At 43.7% G+C, this 21,702-nt stretch overlaps 1 protein-coding gene across 3 annotated transcripts in view; it reads left to right on the top strand.

The window, feature by feature from the left end:
* The window catches only part of lmx1a (LIM homeobox transcription factor 1 alpha), a 203,011-nt gene that overhangs the window by 14,032 nt on the left and 167,277 nt on the right, over positions 1 to 21,702 (top strand). For all 3 annotated transcript variants that reach the window (XM_033028363.1, XM_033028364.1, XM_033028365.1), the window contains one exon: positions 6,257 to 6,443. In XM_033028363.1, coding sequence (XP_032884254.1) covers positions 6,257 to 6,443 — 187 coding nt within the window. The remainder of the gene's footprint in view (positions 1 to 6,256; positions 6,444 to 21,702) is intronic.

Below are 21,702 nucleotides of genomic sequence, written 5' to 3'. Positions count from 1 at the left end.
CTCTGGAACAATTGCATTATCAAAGGTGTGAGTCAGACAGAGAACACTGCTGATTATGGCTGGCTTCAGATCAATGTCATGATTGCCAGCAGTTAACAAACTTGCTCATGAGCATCAATTAAAATTGACGAGATTTGTACTGCTGAATACAAAATAGTATTTCATGTCAAAGAGTCAGAGAGTCATAGAGCGTGGAAACAGGCCCTTCAGTCCAACTTGCTCACACCAACCAACATGTCCTATCTACATTAGTCCCACCTGCCTGTACTTGGCCCATATCCCTCTATACCTATCCTACCCATGCATATGTCTAAATGTTTCCTAAATGTTACACTGATACCTGGCTCAACAATCTCCTCCGGCTGCTCGTTCCATACACCCGCCACCCTTTGTATGAAAAGGTTACCCATCAGGTTCCTGTTAAATCTTTCCTCCCTCACCTTAAACCAATGTGTCCTCTGGTTCTCGATTCCCCTATTCTGGTTAAGAGACTTTGTGCGTTTACATAATCTATTCCTCTCAATATTGTTCTCATGATGTTGACCAATGAATTACTGAAATGAATGTTTACCATTTTGTTTTTACTTTTATGTATTTCCCTTGAATGAGTATTGTCGTAAGTGATGAGATATGATACAATTTCCCCTCAGTGGTTTGACTGTCTGTGCCTGGTTCAAGGGAATCCTTCACATGAAGGATCATGGAACACCTAAGTTAACTAGATTTCTGACATATTAACTCAGAAAACTGTGATATTCTTTGTTCAAATGTGCCTTCAAGTCGACCACGTAATCAAATAAGTATCCAGCAAAATACCATGCAGTTTGCATTGGAGAACCATTTGTGAGAATATCAAAGTGCAGCACACGGACAGCCCACTGCTCAACATTATGCCAAGATACTGAGGCTCAGCGGTAGAGTCACTCACTGCCTTATAGCATCAGAGACCCAGGATTAATCCTGACTACGGGTGCTGTCTGGACAGAGTTTGGACATTCTTCCTGTAACCGCATGGATTTTCTCCGGGTTCTCCAGTTTCCTCCAACATTCCAAAGATGTGCAGATTTGTAGGTTCATTGGCCTATAAATTGCCTTGAGTGTGTAGGATGCAAAACTGGGATAACATGGAACTAGTGTAGGGGTGATCGCTGGTTGGTGTTGACGGGCCTATTTCCACATTGTATCCCTAAACTAAACTAAATTAAACTATATACTGGGGCAACAGGAATATCTACCACCTCAGGACATAGGAAGATGGAAGTTAATGTACCTTGTAGACTGGTGTAAAAAACAGGAAAGTGTTTGCAGACTGGACTGATGATGACCAAAAATCTAATGTCAGCAAGGAGTCACGATCAGAACCAAGAAGGAGTACACAATTGTTCCTTGGAGACAGGAATTGGTTCATTGCAATTTATTTCCGTGTAGTTATGCTTTCATTACAAACACTGAGGGAATTCCTCCACCATGTCACCCATAGGAGAGGGTTCTAGTGAACACTGGGGGCCAATACCTGCTGGTTGAGAACTTGTGGAGAAGAAGCAGTATTGTTGCGATTTAAAAAGTGTTCGACCAACACCCTCTGATGGTGCAACTTTCCTGAGCTTCATGAGTAGGAAGATTCATGACTCTTCAGATGAATGCGGTTTGGCCCATTTATGGAGATAACCTCTTCTCCCTGTACTCCTGGGCTGAATGTTACCATACAGCTGTCAATGAGATTGGAGCACCAATGCCCATTACTGTGCCAAAGGTTTTTCTACCTGTCGCTGTAGTTATCTCATTTACCCTTGTCCCTGTCTGCATATAGATTGGTGTAGCGTTTACTACCGAGAAAGTAACTTGGACCATAGCAACACGATTCATAGAGGATTATACGAATAACATACTGAAGAGTGATGAGTGTGTGTGTTCACGTGACACCATATAATTCATTGAATGGAATCCATTTTCAATGAACCCTCTGTGGGTACTATATAACTAAAGCAGTTGCCGTGAGTGTTTTTTGAGGAACACTGTTTTGAGGTAGAGAGGGAACACTGTTGGGGAATGCTATGAATGTAGTGTAGGATCCTGATATCCCGGCTGGCACTGAACTGGGAACGGAGGTGGAATCATGTGGGGCAAAATGGCAGCAAAGACAAGTAGTGTCTGACTCACGTCTTTGACAAGGTTCCAGAGTCTGAGGACTTATTGAAGCAAATCTCGCAATACCTTATATGTTGCATGAAAATCCACTGTACTTAGGTTGAAGCACTTAATTCTTAAACAAGCTAGTCTGAAGAAGAGACTCGACCTGAAACATTTCCCTCGACAGATGCGACCTGACCCGATTCCTTTGAACACACTGTTTTTTAGCCATGAGATAGTGTTATATTATATGATATATTGTTAGTGATAGATTTTGAACAGTACAGCACAAGAGCAGACCCTTCGGCCCATAATGTCCATGGTGATCATGGAGTCAAATTAAGTTCATCTCTCCTGCCTGCATGTGATCCATATCCCTCCAATCCCTGCATATCCATGTGCTCATCTAAATACCACTATTGTACCTGCCTCAATCACCACTCCTGGCAGCGTTCCATGCACTCGCCACCCTCTGTGTGTCCCACATATCTCCGTTAAACTTTGCCCCTCTCACCGTAAAGCTATGCCTCCTAGTACGTCCACCACTGATTATCTGGCAACTGTGGTCTGGCATTTCCTTTAAACTGGACAAAATTATGAGGGTTCACTTGAAATCTCCCCCAGAAGTGCCCCTGATTTCTGTGTGTTAGTGTCATCTTATGTACAATATGTTATGTAGTCTAGTGGAAGGCATACCATCATTATCTTTAACACTCCCTGTGAGGTGAACATATCACCAAATATGCCTTGGGGCCCAGCGAGTCCATGTCAGACAGACACGTGCCCATCAACTTGACCATTCTCTGCATCACCAGATGGCATCATTGTATAACCTAACTGCACCAGTCAGGGAAGTGTTCACTCCATCTCTCGCTCTGCACTCCATTAGATAATCGTACTGGAGGACAAAAGGGTTGAAGAACGTTACCATTATATTAAACTTCTGGTGAGACCTTATTTAGACTCTTGTGTCAGTTCTCGGTCCACACCTCAGGAAGAATAAATAAGTCATGTGGAAGAACTCAGAACAATGCAACACAGAGGCAGGCCCTTTGGCCCACCATGTTGGCATTGCCATGATCCAATTTAACAAATACCATCTGCCTCAACATGGTGCAAACCCCTCGTCTTTTCATGTATCTGCCTAAGTTAGGGTTGCTATCATATGGGCTTCCAACACCATCCCTGCCCGCATGTTCCAGGAACCTCCCACATTCTGAGTAAATACTTACCTTGCACATCTCCATTAAATTGTTCCCCTCTCACCTTAAATTCTTCCCTCAAGTATTAGACATTTTCACCCTGGCAAGACAACTCTGATTACCTACCTTTCGTAACTTTATTAATTTCTAACAGGTCACCCCTCAGTCTCTGGCACTCCAGGGAAAACTATCCAAGTTTGTCCCATCTCAATCTGGATCTTGTGTCCTGGCCAAAGATTCTACACATTCATTGTCCAGTCCTGCCTTATACTTCTCTGAGAGTAGAAGATTACAAGATGACCTTATGAGCAGGGTTTAAGCTAACCCATGGAGGTGATAGTGTGGGTAGGTAGGAACTAATTCCTCCGTTGGAATAAGGACAGTATAACCTTGGTCATCTGGTGATAAGTTCACAATGAGTTCTGGGAATTCTCCCAAAAGAACTTTGGAAGTGTGGGATCATCTAAAACGTTCAAAAGCAAGGCTGATCAATAATTGTTGGAAAAGGGAATTTATGGAGAGGAAAATTGAGTTAGAAGGGATAGAGTAGAGGGGAGAGAGAGAGAGAGAGAGAGAGAGAGAGAGAGAGAGAGAGAGAGAGAGAGAGAGAGAGAGAGAGAGAGAGAGAGAGAGAGAGAGAGAGAGAGAGAAGGAGAGAGAAAGAAGGAGAGTGAGAGAGAGAGTGAGAAAGAGAGTGAGAGGGAGAGGGATAGAGAGAGAGACCGACAGCGAGAGAGAGAGAGAGAGAGAGAGAGAGAGAGAGAAGGAGAGAGAGAGAGAGAGAGAGAGAGAGAGAGAGAGAAGGAGGGAGAGAGGGAGGGAAGGAGAGAGGGAGAGAGTGTGCATTCTATTGATTCTGATTGTCACTGTAATTGTTGCCAGTTATTAAGTTTCCTCACAGCTTTCCCACAGCTCTTTACTGTTGAGAATCTGCTTGGATTTTCAAACCAAATTCAGCGGGAGGAGTAGGTATGAATGTAACTGTGTGTAACAATTGTGTACACAATGCGGTCTTCTGTTTAATGATGTATGTCTATGCCTTGCGTGAGCTTTTACCTGAAATTTACATTCACATGTTTGATTGTGGAGCTGCTGAAAGATCCACAAAAATGTTTGCACTGCAGAATAAACATGAGTGATTTTCCAACTGCTAGAGCTGGCTTCAAATCTCGCTCAAAGCCTTCCCCCTAAGCAATACGGGTATGTTTAATATCTGACAGTCCCAACACAAAACTGTCTTTATTGTAGCAGAAATATCTTTTGCATGCTTTCTCTGTAAAAGCCTGAAGGACAATTTCCCCATTTGACTATAATACCTCTCAACTAACCCTAACTCAATCCCGTTTTATTGTGAGATTGTGCCGTGCATACTGGTTTCCGCATTGAGATCTAGGCTGCACTTGTAAAAATGTTTCATCAGCTATGAAGCTTCTTCCTCTCTGTTAGAAAGGTTCCTGAATGGTCCTTCCTTTAGCTGTGGTACTGTCTGATTCACATCTGTCCCAGTGCGGTCATTGGACTATGTTTGTGGAACTGGTGCACTACAATGCTGAGACCTATATTCTGTCCTCTGTGTCTTTCCCTTTACTCTATCTATTGTACATGTGTTTGACTTGATTGCATTTGTATATGATATTAACTGATCGAATTGGATCGCTTTCAAAACACTGTTTTACTCTGCACCTTGGGACACGTGACAATAATAAACCTTCTTCTAATCAGTGGTGAATGAAGCTGGTGTCGGGAATGAAGTGCGCAGGAGAGGCCCAGCTCCTCAACTTCTTCTGCTTCTTCTTGCGTATGGCGTGCACAGCCTAAAAACAACTTGTTCTATTTGATCTTATTTGATTGTGCACGCTGGGTTGATTGCATTCGTCGAAACAGGGCGGACCACGTGAAGGTTGCAATCTTCCACCCCAGCACCTGAACGAAGGAAATGAAGTAAAGGGGCTTTCAATGTGCACTTTCTCAGAATAGAAGGAGTTTCATCTACATTGTCTCAGCTCACAACTGAATGATATATCCCAGTGTTTCAATTTTATTGATGTATTTTTTAATCTCTATACAGTATTCTCAAAAGAATTCAATGTTTACTTGGTGAATGCATATTAAATATATTATACACCCCCCCCCCCCCCTCTGGGAATAAGATGTCTACCCATCCCATCATTCCAAACTGCTCTCCGCCATTCCTCAAGTTATCTTTTCCTTTCAGTCATTTCATGCATCAATAGATCCTTCTATGAAAGTGTGTGCCTCAACCCTTGATCCCCTTCAACCCTTGCTTTCTCCATTGCCAATCTTCCATCTATGTCTCTCTCTCTTTCTCTCCCTCTCTCTCTCTCAATCTATTCATCAATGTAATCTATCTATCTATATAATCAATCTATATTTCAGTCTATCTGTCTGTATATCTGTCCATCTATTTAATCCATTTGTTTAGCTCTCTATCTGTGTCTATATCTCCCTGCCTGTGTATCTATAGTTATGTAATCTGTCTATTCAATCTAGATTCTATCTATCTATCTATCTATCTATCTATCTATCTATCTATCTATCTATCTATCTATCTATCTATCTATCTATCTATCTATCTATCTATCTATCTATCTATCTATCTATCTATCTATCTATCTATCTATCTATCTATCTATCTATCTATCTATCTATCTATCTATCTATCTATCTATCTATCTATCTATCTATCTATCTATCCTATCTATCCTATCTGTCTATCTCCTCAGCTCATTCTTTCATTCTGGCCTTTGTCATCCCCACCTACACACCCCTTCCACCCAGGTTAGGTTTGGATATATTGACACGAAGTAATCCAGTGAACATGGTATGTGAGACATATTAGCTGACAGATGGTGGGGCTTGCGGTATAAACAGCTTCACGGATTCCTCCTGTCTTTTCTCTCCAGGGCCCGGTGGAAAGGAGAGGGCAGTGTGCGAAGGCTGTGATAGGGTGATCTTAGACCGGTTTCTGCTGAGGGTGAATGACAGCTTTTGGCACGAGCAGTGTGTGCAATGTGTTGGGTGCAGGGAGCCCCTCACTACCACTTGCTACTACAGAGACAAGAAGCTGTACTGCAAACATGACTACGAAAAGTAAGTGAGAAACAATCTGCTGGTTTAAATAAAGGAAAAACGTACAAAACCCCCACCCGTTAGCAAGACTAATGTTCCCATGTTTCTGTGTGTCCCATCTCCATGTACTGTTATCACATCAAGCAAAGTAGGCAGACCAGCTGTTGCTTGCTCTCCATCAGTGGCTGGCCTGCACCACGACTGACAGCAAACTCAAAGGGAGTGACTCCTCTCCCACTGTGCCTCTCTCTCTGGGAGGGAAGTGGGATGACACGCCTGAGAGGGAGTAAATTGTGGGCATCTAGTGTATGCCACCACTCACTCTCTATGTATTTCATACAGTGTCTTAAAACGTGACAGGCAATGCACAGAGTCAAACCTGTCCATGTGAAGGAATTACTCCCCTGCTTAACGTTCTGAACAGCAGCAGCAGCAGCTTCCAGCACCACTTGTTCACTGTGTTATGCTTGTTGTAGTGTTCTCTACTGAGATGTTTGAGATGTTTTGTGTTTGTATCAAAAACCCTGATTCGGATAAACCTGCTGCTAAAAATGATTCAGTAAAGCTAATGTGCATTTGATGGGTTTGTGCAAGCATCAATAATGATGGCTTGCGATGTTGTGAACAGAATAGTAGGTGTGAAATATTAATAACGTTTACCAGCATGGTGAAGAGAACCCACAGCAACTGTGAACTAATATCAGTGTCGGTACACTACTTGTTAATAATATCTTGGGCAGAATGGCAGCAATTGCTGATATTGTTCACTGCTGGGATAGTGAATGTAAGAGGCAACGATAGATAAACACAAAACTGACGGATTTACTCAGCGAAGTGGTGACAACATTGTGATGTGTGAAGTACTGTATACGTTCAAGATTAAAGCAGGGCGCGTGTGTTAATGTGGATGCAGATTATTAGTAGGTGGCTAATTTGCTCATAATGCATCAAGTGCTGTAAGAGCAGGGAGACTCAGTGTGGGGCAGCAGTAACAAGGGCAGGGATGTTGATCTAGGAGTAGTTTGGCCACACATTGTATGGTGAGCAGTTGTAAAATGGATGATAATCTTCAAGTTTCTCAGTATTCCTCTGTGCTAGCTGTTAATGTCAAATGCTGTAACCACACACATACGCGTCACTAACAGATACTCCCAAGGCATTGTATATTGTAATTCAGGTAATAGTAGGGATATTCCACGACACACCTGTATTATTGTGCTGCTAAGGAAGGAGTGCTTAAATTGACCATTAAAGAGCCACAAAGCCTAATTGCTGTGCTTAACATCAATCCAAGGCTAATTGCTACTGAGGGAAATCTGTGCATTGGCAGCTGTTTGTAAATTCCTGACCCTGATTGAGTGGAAGCATGAAGTGACTCTCATCCTTTCACACTCTGGAGCACCCTGGTCCCATGGATTCACCTCTCATCTGTGACCAGTGGAGTTGTGATAAGTTACAACTGTGGTGAGTGAGTGCTGAACATATATGGGGTGGTATTAGTCCAGGTCTAATGGCCAATCAGCGGCATCCTTTATACCACGCACAACCTTTGAGCTTGATGGTGAAAAGTAAAAGTAAAAGCAAGTGGAATACTAAACAATATATATATTCAGGATCTGAGCATCATCCAGTATTTATTGTCCAACCCTAATTGTCCCCTGTGTGTAAGGCTTCCTTCCTCTCTGGGGTCATTTAAAACCCCATTAATGGGTCTGAAGTCTTACATGGATGGAATTTCACATGGATAGGAAAGGTTTAGAGGGTTATGGGCCGGCCATATGTGGGCAAATGGGACTAACTTAGATGGGGCATCTTGGTCAGCATACTGCACGACTCTGTGAGCCACATATAGAAGAGACTGGATGAGAGGCTGGAATTCTTTCTTTAAGACCATTAGTCTACAGCCAAGTTTTTATACTGGTCTAATAGTTTTGTGTTCACTCTTACCAAAGACTTGGGGTTTTTTTAAATGTCAAGCTGAATGTGGGTCTGAATTTGAGGTCCACAGGTGCCTTGGTGGGATTTGAATGTGGATCTTTGGGTTGCTCAGTATCGAAGGCCGTAATCAGGGCTGCTGATTTTCAGTTATCTGAGCATGGTAATAGTAACGATGATTTTGCCTATGGTATTCACTTGAAATGCAGTTATAGAACCCAGTTCTTGTTGGAATGGAACTGGAAGCTGATCCTCCTCCTCATAAACAATACCCTAACCAATCAGGTGAACATATAAGGGATGTACCCAGGGGCGGTGGGCTCACATGTAAGGAATGTAAGGGCTCGCATTCCTTGCCACCTTCCCTGGTTCAGGTCTTTGCTGGTTGGTGGGTTGAAGGGCTAGTTTCCACGCTGTATCTCCAAACTAAGTTAAACTAAACAGTGGTTTCCTGAAAGCAGGGCTATGAGTTTAGAGGTTCTGTTGGACAATCTTCTCTGATGAAGGGACAGGTAAGGGAGAGGAAGAGAGATTGGACTCGAGCACAGTCACTTGGTTAAGGGTGGAACCAGAGTCAACTGCAAGGGGAGCAGAAGGGAGATTGATAGATTCTTGATTAGTACGGGTGTCCGGGGTTATGGGGCGAAGGCAGGGTTGAGAGGGAGAGATAGACCAGCCATGACCGATGTGATAGACTTGATGGGCCGAATGGCCTAATTCTGCTCCTCTTACTTAACATGATGGGTGTTTCAAACAGTAGGCAAGAGGTTTTTATGCAACCTAATGTACACTGTGGTTAACTGCACAACAGTGGAGGGGGAAGAGAATGCAAGTGAGTAACCTGGTTTGAGAAAGGATTGTTCATGTCATGGAAATGACCTAATATAATAGAACAGAAGCTGGAGACTGAATTTAAGTGACAATTTGGACTGTGTGGATGGGGCTGGAGTGACTTCCCCAATGCCATGACACCTGGCACAGTATTTTTAGATGTGTAGGAAAGAACTGCAGATGCTGGTTTATACCAAAGAGTCCCTTTAAAAGATATCCCTTTAGTTTTTATACCAAATGCCTGGAGATGATGTGATAAACCACTGTCACCAATAGTTGTGCTGACAACATTGTCCTCTATTATTGGCATTGGTACTGGTTTATTATTATCACATGTGCGGAGATACAGTGAAAAACACTACATGCTACCCAGTCAAATCATACTACACATGAAGACAATCAAGCAATACACAAATGTAATAAATAGTACAGCGAAAAATGTCGGAGTGCAGAACGTCTTGTTGCAGCAATATAACGTTTCAGTTACAGAGAAGGTGCAGATAAAAAAAGTGCAAGGGCCACAATGAGGTAGGTTGGGAGATCAGTTTTACACTGTTAGCTTATGAGAAGACCATTCAGTAGTCTGATAACCAAGGGGAAGAGACTTCTGAATTTGGCATTACGTGCTTTCAAACTTTTGTATCTTCTGCCGGAAGGGAGAGGCTCGAAGAGCGAATGACCAGAATGCATGGCCTTTGATTCTGTTGGCTGTTTTCCTGAGGCAGTGTGAAGTATATTCACGTTTGTGTGCCTTTTATCTGCAATGTATGGACTTGACATTTCTAAGTGTTTGTATTGCAAAATAAACGTGGCTGATTCTTTGAAATGAAATGTCCTTTTAAATCTAAACTGGTGATTTCAAATGTGCCACAGCTGTAGTACTGTGTTGTTTTTTTTAGTAAAAACTCATGTACAGTATAAAGGATTAATCGGAGTGCGTGGCTGGAGCTACATCAGCAGGCAGCCTGGAGCAGACAATTGATACCTGGAAGAGACTTTGCGTGGAGTTTGCACGACTATCCCTCGTATCTCCAAATGCCTACTGAGGTCAGAATGGGTGATCGGAGGAACATACAGTGTGCAAACAGGCCCTTCGGCCCCACCGATTCCTCACCGACCAGCGGTCACACTAGTACTACCCTACACACTAGGGACAATTTTACAAGTTTAATGAAACCAATTAGCCTACAAACGTGCATGTCTTTGGAGTGTGAGAAGAAACTGGAGCGTCCGGGTAAAAACCCACGTGGTCTATACAGACAACACCTGTAGTCAGGATTGAACCAAGGCCTCATGCTGTAAGGCAGCAACTCTACCACTGTGCTGCCATATTTATTGCTGCTCGAGGGGTTTTATGCCCATTGTAGTCAGCGCTCAAAAATCCCAGGCACTCACTCACTCCAGAATGTTGGGCTTGTTCCATTTCCGGCCATATGGAGATCTACATCATCTTGTGCCCAGATCCTCAGGTGCACAGACACCCATGGTCATCTTAATCCAGTATTAATAGCCTGAATCCACAGTGATCAATGATGAACAGACTGTGTTGCGTTTCTCCTGGTGTTGCTGCAATTACTTTGAATGACTTTAAGCCTGCTGTAAATGACTGAATTCAGTCAATCAGAGTGCTGGGCACACCTGCATTGTTTCAATTGACTGCTGCTTGTAGATTTTATATATCAGCTGTAAATAAAGAGAGCAGCCTATTCAATTCAATTAAAAAGAACGATTAAAGGCATTAACTCAATCATTTGGAAAATGGCTCCATCCTTGGCAAACCTTCCCCCATTAACCCTGCTCTTGCCCCCAATTGGTTACCATCAATCACACCGCATGGGTGCCCTGGTTCAGGGGAGCGTTCCTGTTCCAGGGGGGCGTTCCTGTTCCTGGGGGGCGTTCCTGTTCCAGGGGGGCATTCCTGTTCAGGTTTCTGATGTTCAAGTTTATTTGACGACTTGGTCTTAACAACCCAGTAAGAAACTAAGTTTGAGGAAAGGGGAACATGTAATTGGGAGGGAGTGAGAATGCAAACTGGGTAGTTTATATTTGTGTTTAAGGGCTTCATGGAGTTAAGCCTAACTGAAAATAATTGACCAACAAGCTCCTCTTTTGCCTTCAAGATGGGCTTGTGGGGACATAAGTTTTTTGCTGTCTTTCATAACAGGGCTGACGATTATATATTTCCATCTCTTTGCTGCCTGTATCGAGTGATACAGGCATTGTTTTCAGAATAGTTCCTGGCAGAACCATTGCCCACTACTCAAGACTTCAGGGAGGCTGAAAATTGAATGACATCAAAAGGACATACCAGAGGATGAAGCTGGGCATAAATGAAGGAGTGCTTGGTTGACACGTAGTGTGGCTTCAAACTTGTTGATTGCAAGGGATGGGAAGGCTGAACAGATGAGGTACCCAGGGCTGAATCAATGGGTTATGTATGGTTTTAACATGGTGCGTTAGTAGAGCCATAATATCAAAGTGTCAGAGACGAGGGTTCAGTCCTGATCTCTGGTGCTGTCTGTGTGGAGTTTGCATGTTCCTCTTGATGCCATGCGGGTTTCCTCCGGGTGCTCCGTTTTCCTTTCACTTTCCTCCGTGTGCTCTGGTTTCCTCCCACATCCCAGAGACGTGCCGGTTAGTAAGTTAAAATAGGCCATTGACGTGACGTTAACTCGCCTCGGTGTGCGAGTGAGTGATGGAATTTGGAGGGGAGCTGCTGAGAATGGTGGTGAGAACAAAAAAACGCAGGGTTTACGTGAAAGGCTTGTTTAATGGACAGAGGCTGAAGGGCCTGTTCCATGCTGTCTCATATTTTTCTCTATGACATTTCACCTCAACTGTTAAGTTGAAGTCGAGAGAGCAATGTTGCTTTGCGGGCAAGGGTCCTGGTCAGATACAAGAATAAATGGGGTCAATGTGTAAAAATACAACAGCCACCTGCAGAAACAGTTCAGCAACTATTAAATGATGATTCTTTAAGCAGAAATTGTCCAATGCAGCAGAGGTGTGGGCATAATCATTTATGTCCATTAACTTTTCCTAAAAACGAAAAAACGTTCAGGCCTTTTGAGATCTTTGGGTGAAAGTTCTTGTTGATCCTGCCACAAGGAATTCTATGTGTAATTCTATGACTATATGACTCGAGCCTCTTTCAGGCACTTTACAAAACATAAAAAAAGAAATAAAGTGCTGGAGTCAGTGGGTCATGTTACATCACTGGAGAACATGGATAGGTGACGTTTCAGGTCGGGACCCTACTTCAGACTTTACTAATGGTGCATAAAGGATGGAGTACAGTACTTGTTCATGTGACAACAATCAGAAGGTCAGCATTTGGGCTTTTGGTGGCCAATGGCAAACCGCTTCCCACGTTTACAGTGTGGGTGTAAGAGCAGTGTGGAGAACACAGAATCCCGCCACGAGTCCGCTGTGCAGGCCATTTTCTGCTGTTTGCAGCTTGTGTGGAGAATAGAGTGGAAAATTTGTTTGCATAAGTCAAGCAGCTTGTGTGTGGTAGTTATAATGATGTTATCAGCTTGAGTGTGAGAATTTATAGATGTTCCCTTAAGACCAATAAACTCTACATTAATGCTGCAATTAAGCAACCAGTTGGAATGAGCCGGTCAGTCTGTAAAATGGAAGTTATGAACAAGGAGTGAGCGGCTGTGAACAGGGTGCAGTTTAAAATCTGATTATCGTCGTGCTTCCGTTGCTATTTAATGTTGAATTATTAGAAACACTTACACAATTCACAGTGTTGGAACCACCTAACGAGGGAAGTTTTTTAAGTTTAAAGGGCTTTATGCCATGCACAGTAATTAAAAAGGGAAACCAGTGGAGAAATGTTGTAAAGGTTAAAGCAATGGGTTAAATAGATTTTGTTTCAATTAACTGGTTAAAAAAGATACGAGGTGCGAAGAGAAACGGGAACGTTTACTGTGCGTTATTGGGTAGGAAGCACTTATTATTCATTGCAATTTCAGTAATAAGCAGAAGCCTCTGTGGTTCTGGGTGTGATCATGAATGGTGTTGAAAGCCAGCACTACTCTAACACTACGGCACAATTGGTTTTTATGAGTTTAACAAGGATGATAAACCCATTCATCAACACACAATTAAGAGTTTATGGTAAAACCTATGAACCTGGTGATCTAAACGAGTCCTGATTCAGGGTCTTGACCCAAGACGTTGACCATCTGTTCTGCTTCCACAGATGCTGTTTGACCGGCTGAGTTCATCCACATGTTTATAGTTGTTATCTACACAAGGAGCATTGGAGATTATTGCACTCTTTGAAAACTGTCATGGAAACTGTGATATTGGGGTGTTTCTGTGGCGCTGTCTTATAGTTCCAGCATCTAGGGTTTGATCCTGACTTGGAATGCTGCCTGTGTGATGTATGCACGTTTTCACTGTAATGAGATGGGTTTTCTCTGGGTTCTCTGCTTTCCTCTCACAGGTCAAAAATGTGCAAGTTGGTAGTTAGTTAGTTTGTTTAGTTGATTGTTGTGTGTACTGAGGTACAGTGAAAAGCTTTTGTTCTGTACTAACCAGTCAGCGGAAAGACAATACATGATTACAACCATCATCCACAGTGTACAGATACATGCTAAAGGGAGCATGGTTAAAGTAGGGAACGCTGCTGTTAGAGTAGAGGTTTAAGAGAGTGGAGCAATTGTAATACTTGATTGCAGATCCACTTCTGGTACCAGCATGGAGCGAGTCACCTGGCTCGGGTGCCATCTTAGATAAGATTATCTAATTGGGTTAATTCATTTTAGAATAAAGGGGAGGTCATTTAAGACTAAGGTGAGAAAAAACTTTTTCACCCAGAGAGTTGTGAATTTATGGAATTCCCTGCCACAGAGAGCAGCGGAGGCCAAGTCATTGGATGGATTTAAGAGAGAGTTAGATAGAACTCTAGGGGCTAGTGGAGTCAAGGGATATGGGGAGAAGGCAGGCACGGGTTATTGATAGGGGACGATCAGCCATGATCACAATGAATGGTGGTGCTGGCTCAAAGGGCCGAATGGCCTCCTCCTGCACCTATTTTCTATGTTTCTATTTTCTGTAAATTGCCCCCTTGTGTGTAGATGAATGATGGAATATGGAAAGTGGTTGATGGGAATGTGGGGAAAATAAAGTGGAGACCAAAGGTACTGGAATCTTGAGCAAAACACAAAGTGCTGGAGGAACTCTGAGTCAGGCAGCATGTAGAGCAAATGGACAAATTATGTTTCTGGGCAGGACCCTTCAGAATAAAATGGGATGGGGCAAGATTAGTGTAAAAATGGGCAGCTGATGGCCAGTGTGGACTTGGTGGGCCAAAACACCCTGCTGATCTCTAATTGATTCTGTGACTCAATCTTCAACAGCAAACTAAACCTCAGTTATTTCTGACAATGCAGCTCTCCTTCACTGCTGTACCAGTTTCGGTTTTGGTCTTCAACTAACTAGCTCAACAACAAGTCTGTTACCAACTGATCTCGGAGACTTTACAGGATCTACGTCCATAGTTGGGTTCACCACATGTGAACTGGAAGATGAGCAAGCTGGCTGGGTAATGCTCCCATCTACTGCAATATAATCTCTACCGAATATAAAATGGAACGTGGATGAATGGGGCAACTTATAGATCAGATGGTTCAATAGTAATTCTTTAAAAATCAAAATAAACTTTATTCAGAATAACAAATCTGTACAAAATATGCTCTGTAAAAACAAAAATCTGTGCAAAAATTCTTCTGACTTTCTCAGCGGCTATACATACATTAATTAGCGTTGTATTTGGTAGTGTTCACATATATATCATTACACCCGGCACCCTTGCCACTATGTGCCACCCCCCCCCCTGGGGTTATATCCCTTCCCTCGTTTGAGGGGGGTCTACACCACACCCTGCCGCCCAATGTCCAACAGCTGAAGCACATTAGACAGTGGAGTCTTGGCGTTAGCTGCACCAAGCTTTGGCAAAACAATGACTGTGGATCTGTTGTTGCTCGAAGCTTCTAATCTGGGTCACTATAGGAATGATTGCAAGCAAATATTAGCTGAGCAAAGCATTTTGTCAACTGGTCTATTCCCTGGTTGTCAATTAATACAAATTGAGGCACACAATCAATACTCCACACATAAAGACAACACCAGGACACTGTTTGTAGGGAAATATTGATGATGCCTGCACTTTGGAGGGTGACCTCTTCATATGGGGCCAGATGAAGCAGATTTTAAACAGCGTTGATGTCATTCAAAAACTGGTCATAGCATCATGGAGTCGTACAGTGTGGAAACGGGCCCTTTGGCCCAACTTGCCCACATCGACGAACATGTCCCATCTACCCTACCTGCTTGACACTTTGACATTGACATAATGTCAACAGCGTATCGGGATAGATATACCTGTCATCCACAATACATATTCCCTGGTTATAACCTTACTAAAGATTAAGAGCCAACTGCCTTCAATAAAGAGTGAGGGAGGGAGAGAAGGATGGAATAAAGGGAATGCCATTCATGCTGGGAATGAGAGAATGGAAATAATGACCAGGAAGGAGAGCAAAACCTCACTCACAATAAGAACCAAAATAGAAGGTCATCTTCAATAGAAAGTCACCACAGGTAGACAGGAGCCTTGTGTGGTTACCAAATCTATTGAAAAGCATTTTGTTGCAATGCGCGCATTGTTTTCAATTGGACTGCATGTGAACTCGAGGAACTTCATGGTGGTATCGATAACCAGGGCCCTACACAGAGCGGTGTTCCTAAACACCGCTCGCAGCCCCTTCACCCCACCCCTCCCCACCCCCGCCACTCTTTGCAGGTCAGTGTAACAGGTGATACAGGACCCGCTTTCACCAGACAATGCACTTGGCACACAAGAGCCAAGCCATGCCGAGCAGGAGCATTAAAAAGTAACGAGTGCCGATGTCATTGGAGCCGCGCAGGCTTGTTTAAGTGGGCCGTATTATCTTTCTGAGGTCTGTGGCGTGCAGCTGAGCTTCAGTGAGCAAGTCAAGCTTCACGTTTCACTCTCCACAATGAGCCCATTGTCCCTCTTCAAACAACACAGCACAGATCCAACTGGGGATCAGTAAACAAGCAAATATTGTTCTGATGGAAAGCAATTTGTCAAAAAATATTTTTGGTGAGGGGGGGTAAGAATGCAGTCTTCCATTTTTTGGGAGAAGGGTGAGTGATTTGGGGGCAATGCACGCTGAGCTGAGTTGGAGGTGGGGTGGGGAAGAGGTCGGGCAGCCCGATCTGAAGGCATGTATAATGTTTCTTTGACCACACTGCGTTGAAGAATGGAGGAAGAAATTAGGGATCAAAGAATGAGTCTGAAATGCACCTGACACTCCGGCATCTTGGCTTGGATCCAGGCCTAACCTTTGACCCAGTGGGGAAGTGGGTCTTTGAGCACAAAGCAGCCTGCCCCTAACCCTCATCAGGTTTAACAAATGATATATTTGAAGTGCTTCTTTTTTAAAAGGTTTCTAGAAATTAAAAAGGGCAATCCGCACTTCAATTCACTTTTACTAAAAATTCTGGGAGCAGGCATGTGTAGGAATGTCCTTCCTCTGGGTTTCATTGGAGCAGGATGTGCAGATACATTGTGCTTGCTCAGTCAGTGGAAAGAGTGGAAAGAGTGAAAAGACCACGTCTCCCAATAAATGGTGCGGCGGCACTCCTTGCAGACTTCCCCGGCCTCTCTGCATCATGAAACCAGATATATACCCATTTACTTACCACATAGAAGGAGGCCATTTAGCCCATCAAGTCCAAGCTGGCTCAAAGCATTTCCAAGCACCCCCCCCCCCCCCGCACTAATTTCCCAATATCTTACTTTAACTGCATTTTCATCATTTGTTCCCAGATTCTACACTTCACCTACACACGAGGGGCATCTTGTAGCAGTCAGGAGAAAGGTGGGGGCATTGTAGAGACAGCTGATAGAGGTGCTGCCTCACAGCTCCAGTCACCAGAGTTCGATCCTGACTTCCGGCTTATGGTTCATTATTGTCACATACACTGACATACGGTGAAGAATGTTGGTTTGCATGTCATCCAGGCAAATCATACTCTACAGCAGTGCATTAGGAAGTGAAAAAGAGAAAACAAACAGAGTGCAGAGTCTGAAGAAAGGTCTCGACCTGAAACTCCACCCATTCCTTCTCCCCAGAGATGCTGCCTGGCTCGTTGAGTTACTCCAGCATTTTGTGTCTTTCTTCAGTGTATAACCAGTATCTGCAGTTCCTTCCTACACATATGCAGAATATAGTGTTAGGACTAAAGAGAAAGTGCAGACTAAAAAAAGTGCATGGGGCCCCTTTGGGATATGGGAGGAAACTGGAGCTCCCGGGGATACCCACAGGGAGAATGTGCAAACTCCACACAGAGAGCACCAAGAGCAGCCAACATAATCAAGGACCATTGAAAGACCGGTCATTCTCTTTTCTCTCCTCTCCCATCGGGCCAAAGAAGCAAACACTACAGAGCACGTGCCATCAGCTTAAGGAACAAGTTCTTCTCTGCTGTCAGTAGACTCCTGAGTGGACTTCTAATATGCTCGGGATGAATTCTGGACCTTCCAATCTACTCCATTGTGGCCCATGTGCTTTAAAATAAATCTGCACTTTCTCTTTAGTCCCAACACAATATTCTGCACTCTGTTTGTTTTCTCTTTATCACTATCTAATGTATGCCAGCAGAGTATAATTTGCCTCAATAACATGCAAAACAAAATTTCTCACTGTATTTTGGTGTACAGTGCGTGAGAAAATAAACCATAAACCTGAATTTGGGTTTGAACGCTGGTCACTGAGGCTGTGAGGCAGCATCTCTCCCAGCTAATCCACATGGAGGTAAAGCATGGGGGCATTTAAAGAAATGGTTTTTCCCTCCATTCCCCTACATTTTCTTTGCTTATTATTTGCAAAAGTGTGATAATGCAAGGGCAACTAGAAGCATCTTACTGGTCGATAAGGAGTTTCCAGAGACGGGGTAGTATGGTACAAAGATAGACCCTTTGGGGGACCTTTGCTGGGGATGTGCATTGGAGGGCTGGGGTGCACCTGAAGCCAAGAGGCATGTGATGAAACCTTCAGGAAAGCCGCTATTTGTAGTTGGTGGTTATAACGTGCTTACCGCAAGAATCCCTTGTTGGTGTTATTGAAAATCCACCAGATATTTGCCACATACTTTAATGGAAAACCCCATATCTCCCAGCAGGACTGCTTTCAGTCGGTCAATATTGAAGGCAGTCTATCCGTACTTTAACATCCAATAATCCAACCACAACGGCGATGACAGTCCCAGTCCAGATGCAATCAGAATTGGAAAGCTGAAAGGTCATTCACTATGTGACTATAGCTTCCAATCTGCAATCAGCAACTGTAAACAGGTTCCTGGCAACTTAAGTGTTTTTAGAGACAGGAAGAGGTGTTGGCAATAGTTTTTGCCAATAGTTTATCTTTAAGTGTTCCTAAAAATTATTCCTATCAGAGCAATGAATCTTCATTCTGGCCGCTCTCCAAAAACTATACAGGAGTCAGCAAATGTCCTTTGCACTCATCGTGTTCCATTTGAGAGTCCATTACATATGGGAACCTCTTTCTCCTGATCGACATGCTCTAAGACGAGATACAGACGTTTGAAAACGTACACCTCCAGATTCAGGGACGGTCTATTCCTAGCTCTTATCTGGCAACTAAACTATACTATCAACAATTAGAGACCAGTCGTGAGCCACTATCTACCTCACTGGAGACCCTCACCTCGGACTATCTTTAATTAGTCTTTACTGGACTTTGTCTTGCACTGAACAGTATTGCCTTTATCATGTATCTGTACACGGTGGATGTCTGGACTGTAATCTTGTATAGTCTTTCCGCTGACTGATTAGCATGCAACAAAAAGCTTTTCACTCTACCGGCATGTGACAATAAACTAAACTAAACCAATTGGGCACCGTTGATACCACCGTCCTAATCCAACAGGACTATTAAATGACCTCCCTATTCCCAACTGGGCAATCTCTGAACCATTCCGTACAAGGCCAGTCCACCTTTGGATATTTTGATTATGAGTAGATGACATCCTTGAAAGGAAATTAAAATGTAGACTTTCTTTTCGAAAAGTCCCAGTTATGGCATCTTTCTGTGTTTTGATTCCTTTTTCATCCCTTGATGCCTCTGGAGCACCTTAGAGCCCCCCCCCCCCCACCTTCCATGTTATGTCTAACTGCTCGGCCCCTCCATTCTCCGTCCCGAACCCTGCCCACTTCCCCACACGGATAAAAGAAACACATTGTAACGTGGAGAGTGCTGCCTGCTTATTTTATGTCTACTTTGCACAACCGCTCCTGTCCCCACAAGGACAAAGTAAACATAAGATGGAAAGCCCTGTCTGCCCCCCATCCCTGCAAGGATCGGCAGGTTGGCGAAACATGCCTGAAAACAATGATCCTCACTTATTACCTTCTCCGACTCTTTTGCTGGGCACTCAGCGGCCTACAAATGGGGTCTTAGGAGGTCAAAGGCAATGCCTCAACTTTCATAGTTGAAGCACGGAAATCCATCGCCGTAGAAACAGGTAGTAACTGTAACAAAAGAGATCTGCTGCATGGCACTGGCTTTGATTGAAAGGCTCCTTTGTGTTAGTTCATTTTGAAGGAGGTTCAGGAAGATTAAGATAAAACCCACTATATTTCGCTTGGAAGCTGTTTTGCTGCCAACCCCTTTCATAATCGTCTGTGTTTTAAAGATGAAAGCTGAACAAGAAAAGGACCAGCTTCTCTGCTGGGCTGCGCTTTTGGGAGCAATATGTGCGTGTTATTGGCTGGTTGTTGCGGGCTGTTATTACAGAATGATAATCAGTTTTCCTTTTTATGGGCCCTAGTAACAGTTCCGACATCCCCACATTACATTTAGCTGGCAACAGACAGAATGTGCGTTCTGTGAGTTGCTTTTAATTTCCCATGTTGCGTTGGGTCGTGTGACAGAGGCGGTGTAAATGAGACCATCAATATCTCACCAGACACATTCTGACTGAGCCAGGGTCTCTCAACAATCAACGGTGAGGGTAGTGGTGGGGGGAGATCTGGCGTATATCAGTGGACCAGAGTGGGTGGCCGTGTACATTGGGCAGCCCAGGTTGACATTACAAGACAGATGGGGACTCATTTAGCCCAGTAGGTCCATGCCAGCCATCAGTACAGCATTCCCATCGGCCCCATTCCCTGTTATATATTTCCCAGTAACTCTGTAACATATTCTCTCTCATACATGCCCACCAGCTTCCCTTTGACTGTTTTTTAAATTAGTTTAGTTTAGTTCAGCCCACCAGCGATCCCCGTATGTTAACACCATCCAACACACGAGGGACAATTTACAATTTTTACTGAGCTGGTAAAAGCTCGTAGCTTCACCCGTGAAGACGCTTCCATCCATCCAATGTGCAAAGGGAAAGTATAGATTTAATGGCAAGACCCTTAACAGCACTAATGTACAGAGGGATCTCTGGGTCCAAGTCAATAATTCCATGCAAGTGGCAACACATGTAGATAGATTGGTAAAGAAGGCATGATTGCCTTTATTGGTCGGGGCATTGTGTATAAGAGTTTGGAAGACATTTGGCAGCTTTATGGGACTTTGGTTAGATCATAGTTGCAGTATTATGAGCAGTTCTGGGTGCACCATTACAGGAAAGATGTGTGGGCTTTGGAGAGGATGAAGAAAAGGTTGTTAGCTATACTGAGGACTGTTAAAACCTGGACTGTTGCCTCAGGAATGGTGGAGGTTGAGGAGAGACCTGATAGAAGTGTAGAAAATTATAAGGGGCATAGATAGGGTGGGCAGTCAGAATTGTTCTCCCATGTTAGAGATGTCAAAGACTAGAAGGCATACCTTTAAGGTGAGAGGGGCAAAGTTTAAAGGGGATGTGCAAGGCAAGTTTTTTTGCAGAGAATGGTGGGTACCAGGAACGTGCTGCCAGGGGTGGTGGTGGTGGTGGAGGCAGATATGACTGTCATTTAATAGATAGGCACGTGGTGTGCAGGGAATGAAGGGATACTGGTCACACGCAGGCAGAGGAGATTAGGTCAACTTGGCATCATGTTTGGCATCAACATTGAGGACCGAAGGGCTGTTGATGTGCTGTAATGTTCTATGTTCCATGTTCTAGAATAAGGTGGTGAATACTGACCCAGTCCTGGGGAAGTGTTGTTGGAAGGGAAAGCTGTATTCTATGTGAATAGAACACCAGGATGTTTATTTAAGGGTGGTACGGTGCCACATGATAGAGTTGCTGCCTGACAGTGCCAGAAACCCAGGTTCAATCCTGACTATGGGTGCTGCCTGTATGGTGCTGTGTGGGTTTCCTCCAGGTGCTCCAGTTTCCTCCCAATTCGCAAAGATGTGCAGATTTGTAGGTTACTTGGCTTCTGTAAATTGCCCCTAGTGTGCAGGATGTGAAACTGGTGATTGTTGGTCGGGGCAGACAGTGGCCAAAGGGCCAG

Source organism: Amblyraja radiata, chromosome 10 (genome assembly GCF_010909765.2).
Source record: "Amblyraja radiata isolate CabotCenter1 chromosome 10, sAmbRad1.1.pri, whole genome shotgun sequence".
NCBI lineage: Eukaryota > Metazoa > Chordata > Chondrichthyes > Rajiformes > Rajidae > Amblyraja > Amblyraja radiata.
Note: the sequence above shows the minus strand (reverse complement) of the source record. Positions and strands in the feature narration are given on the sequence as shown.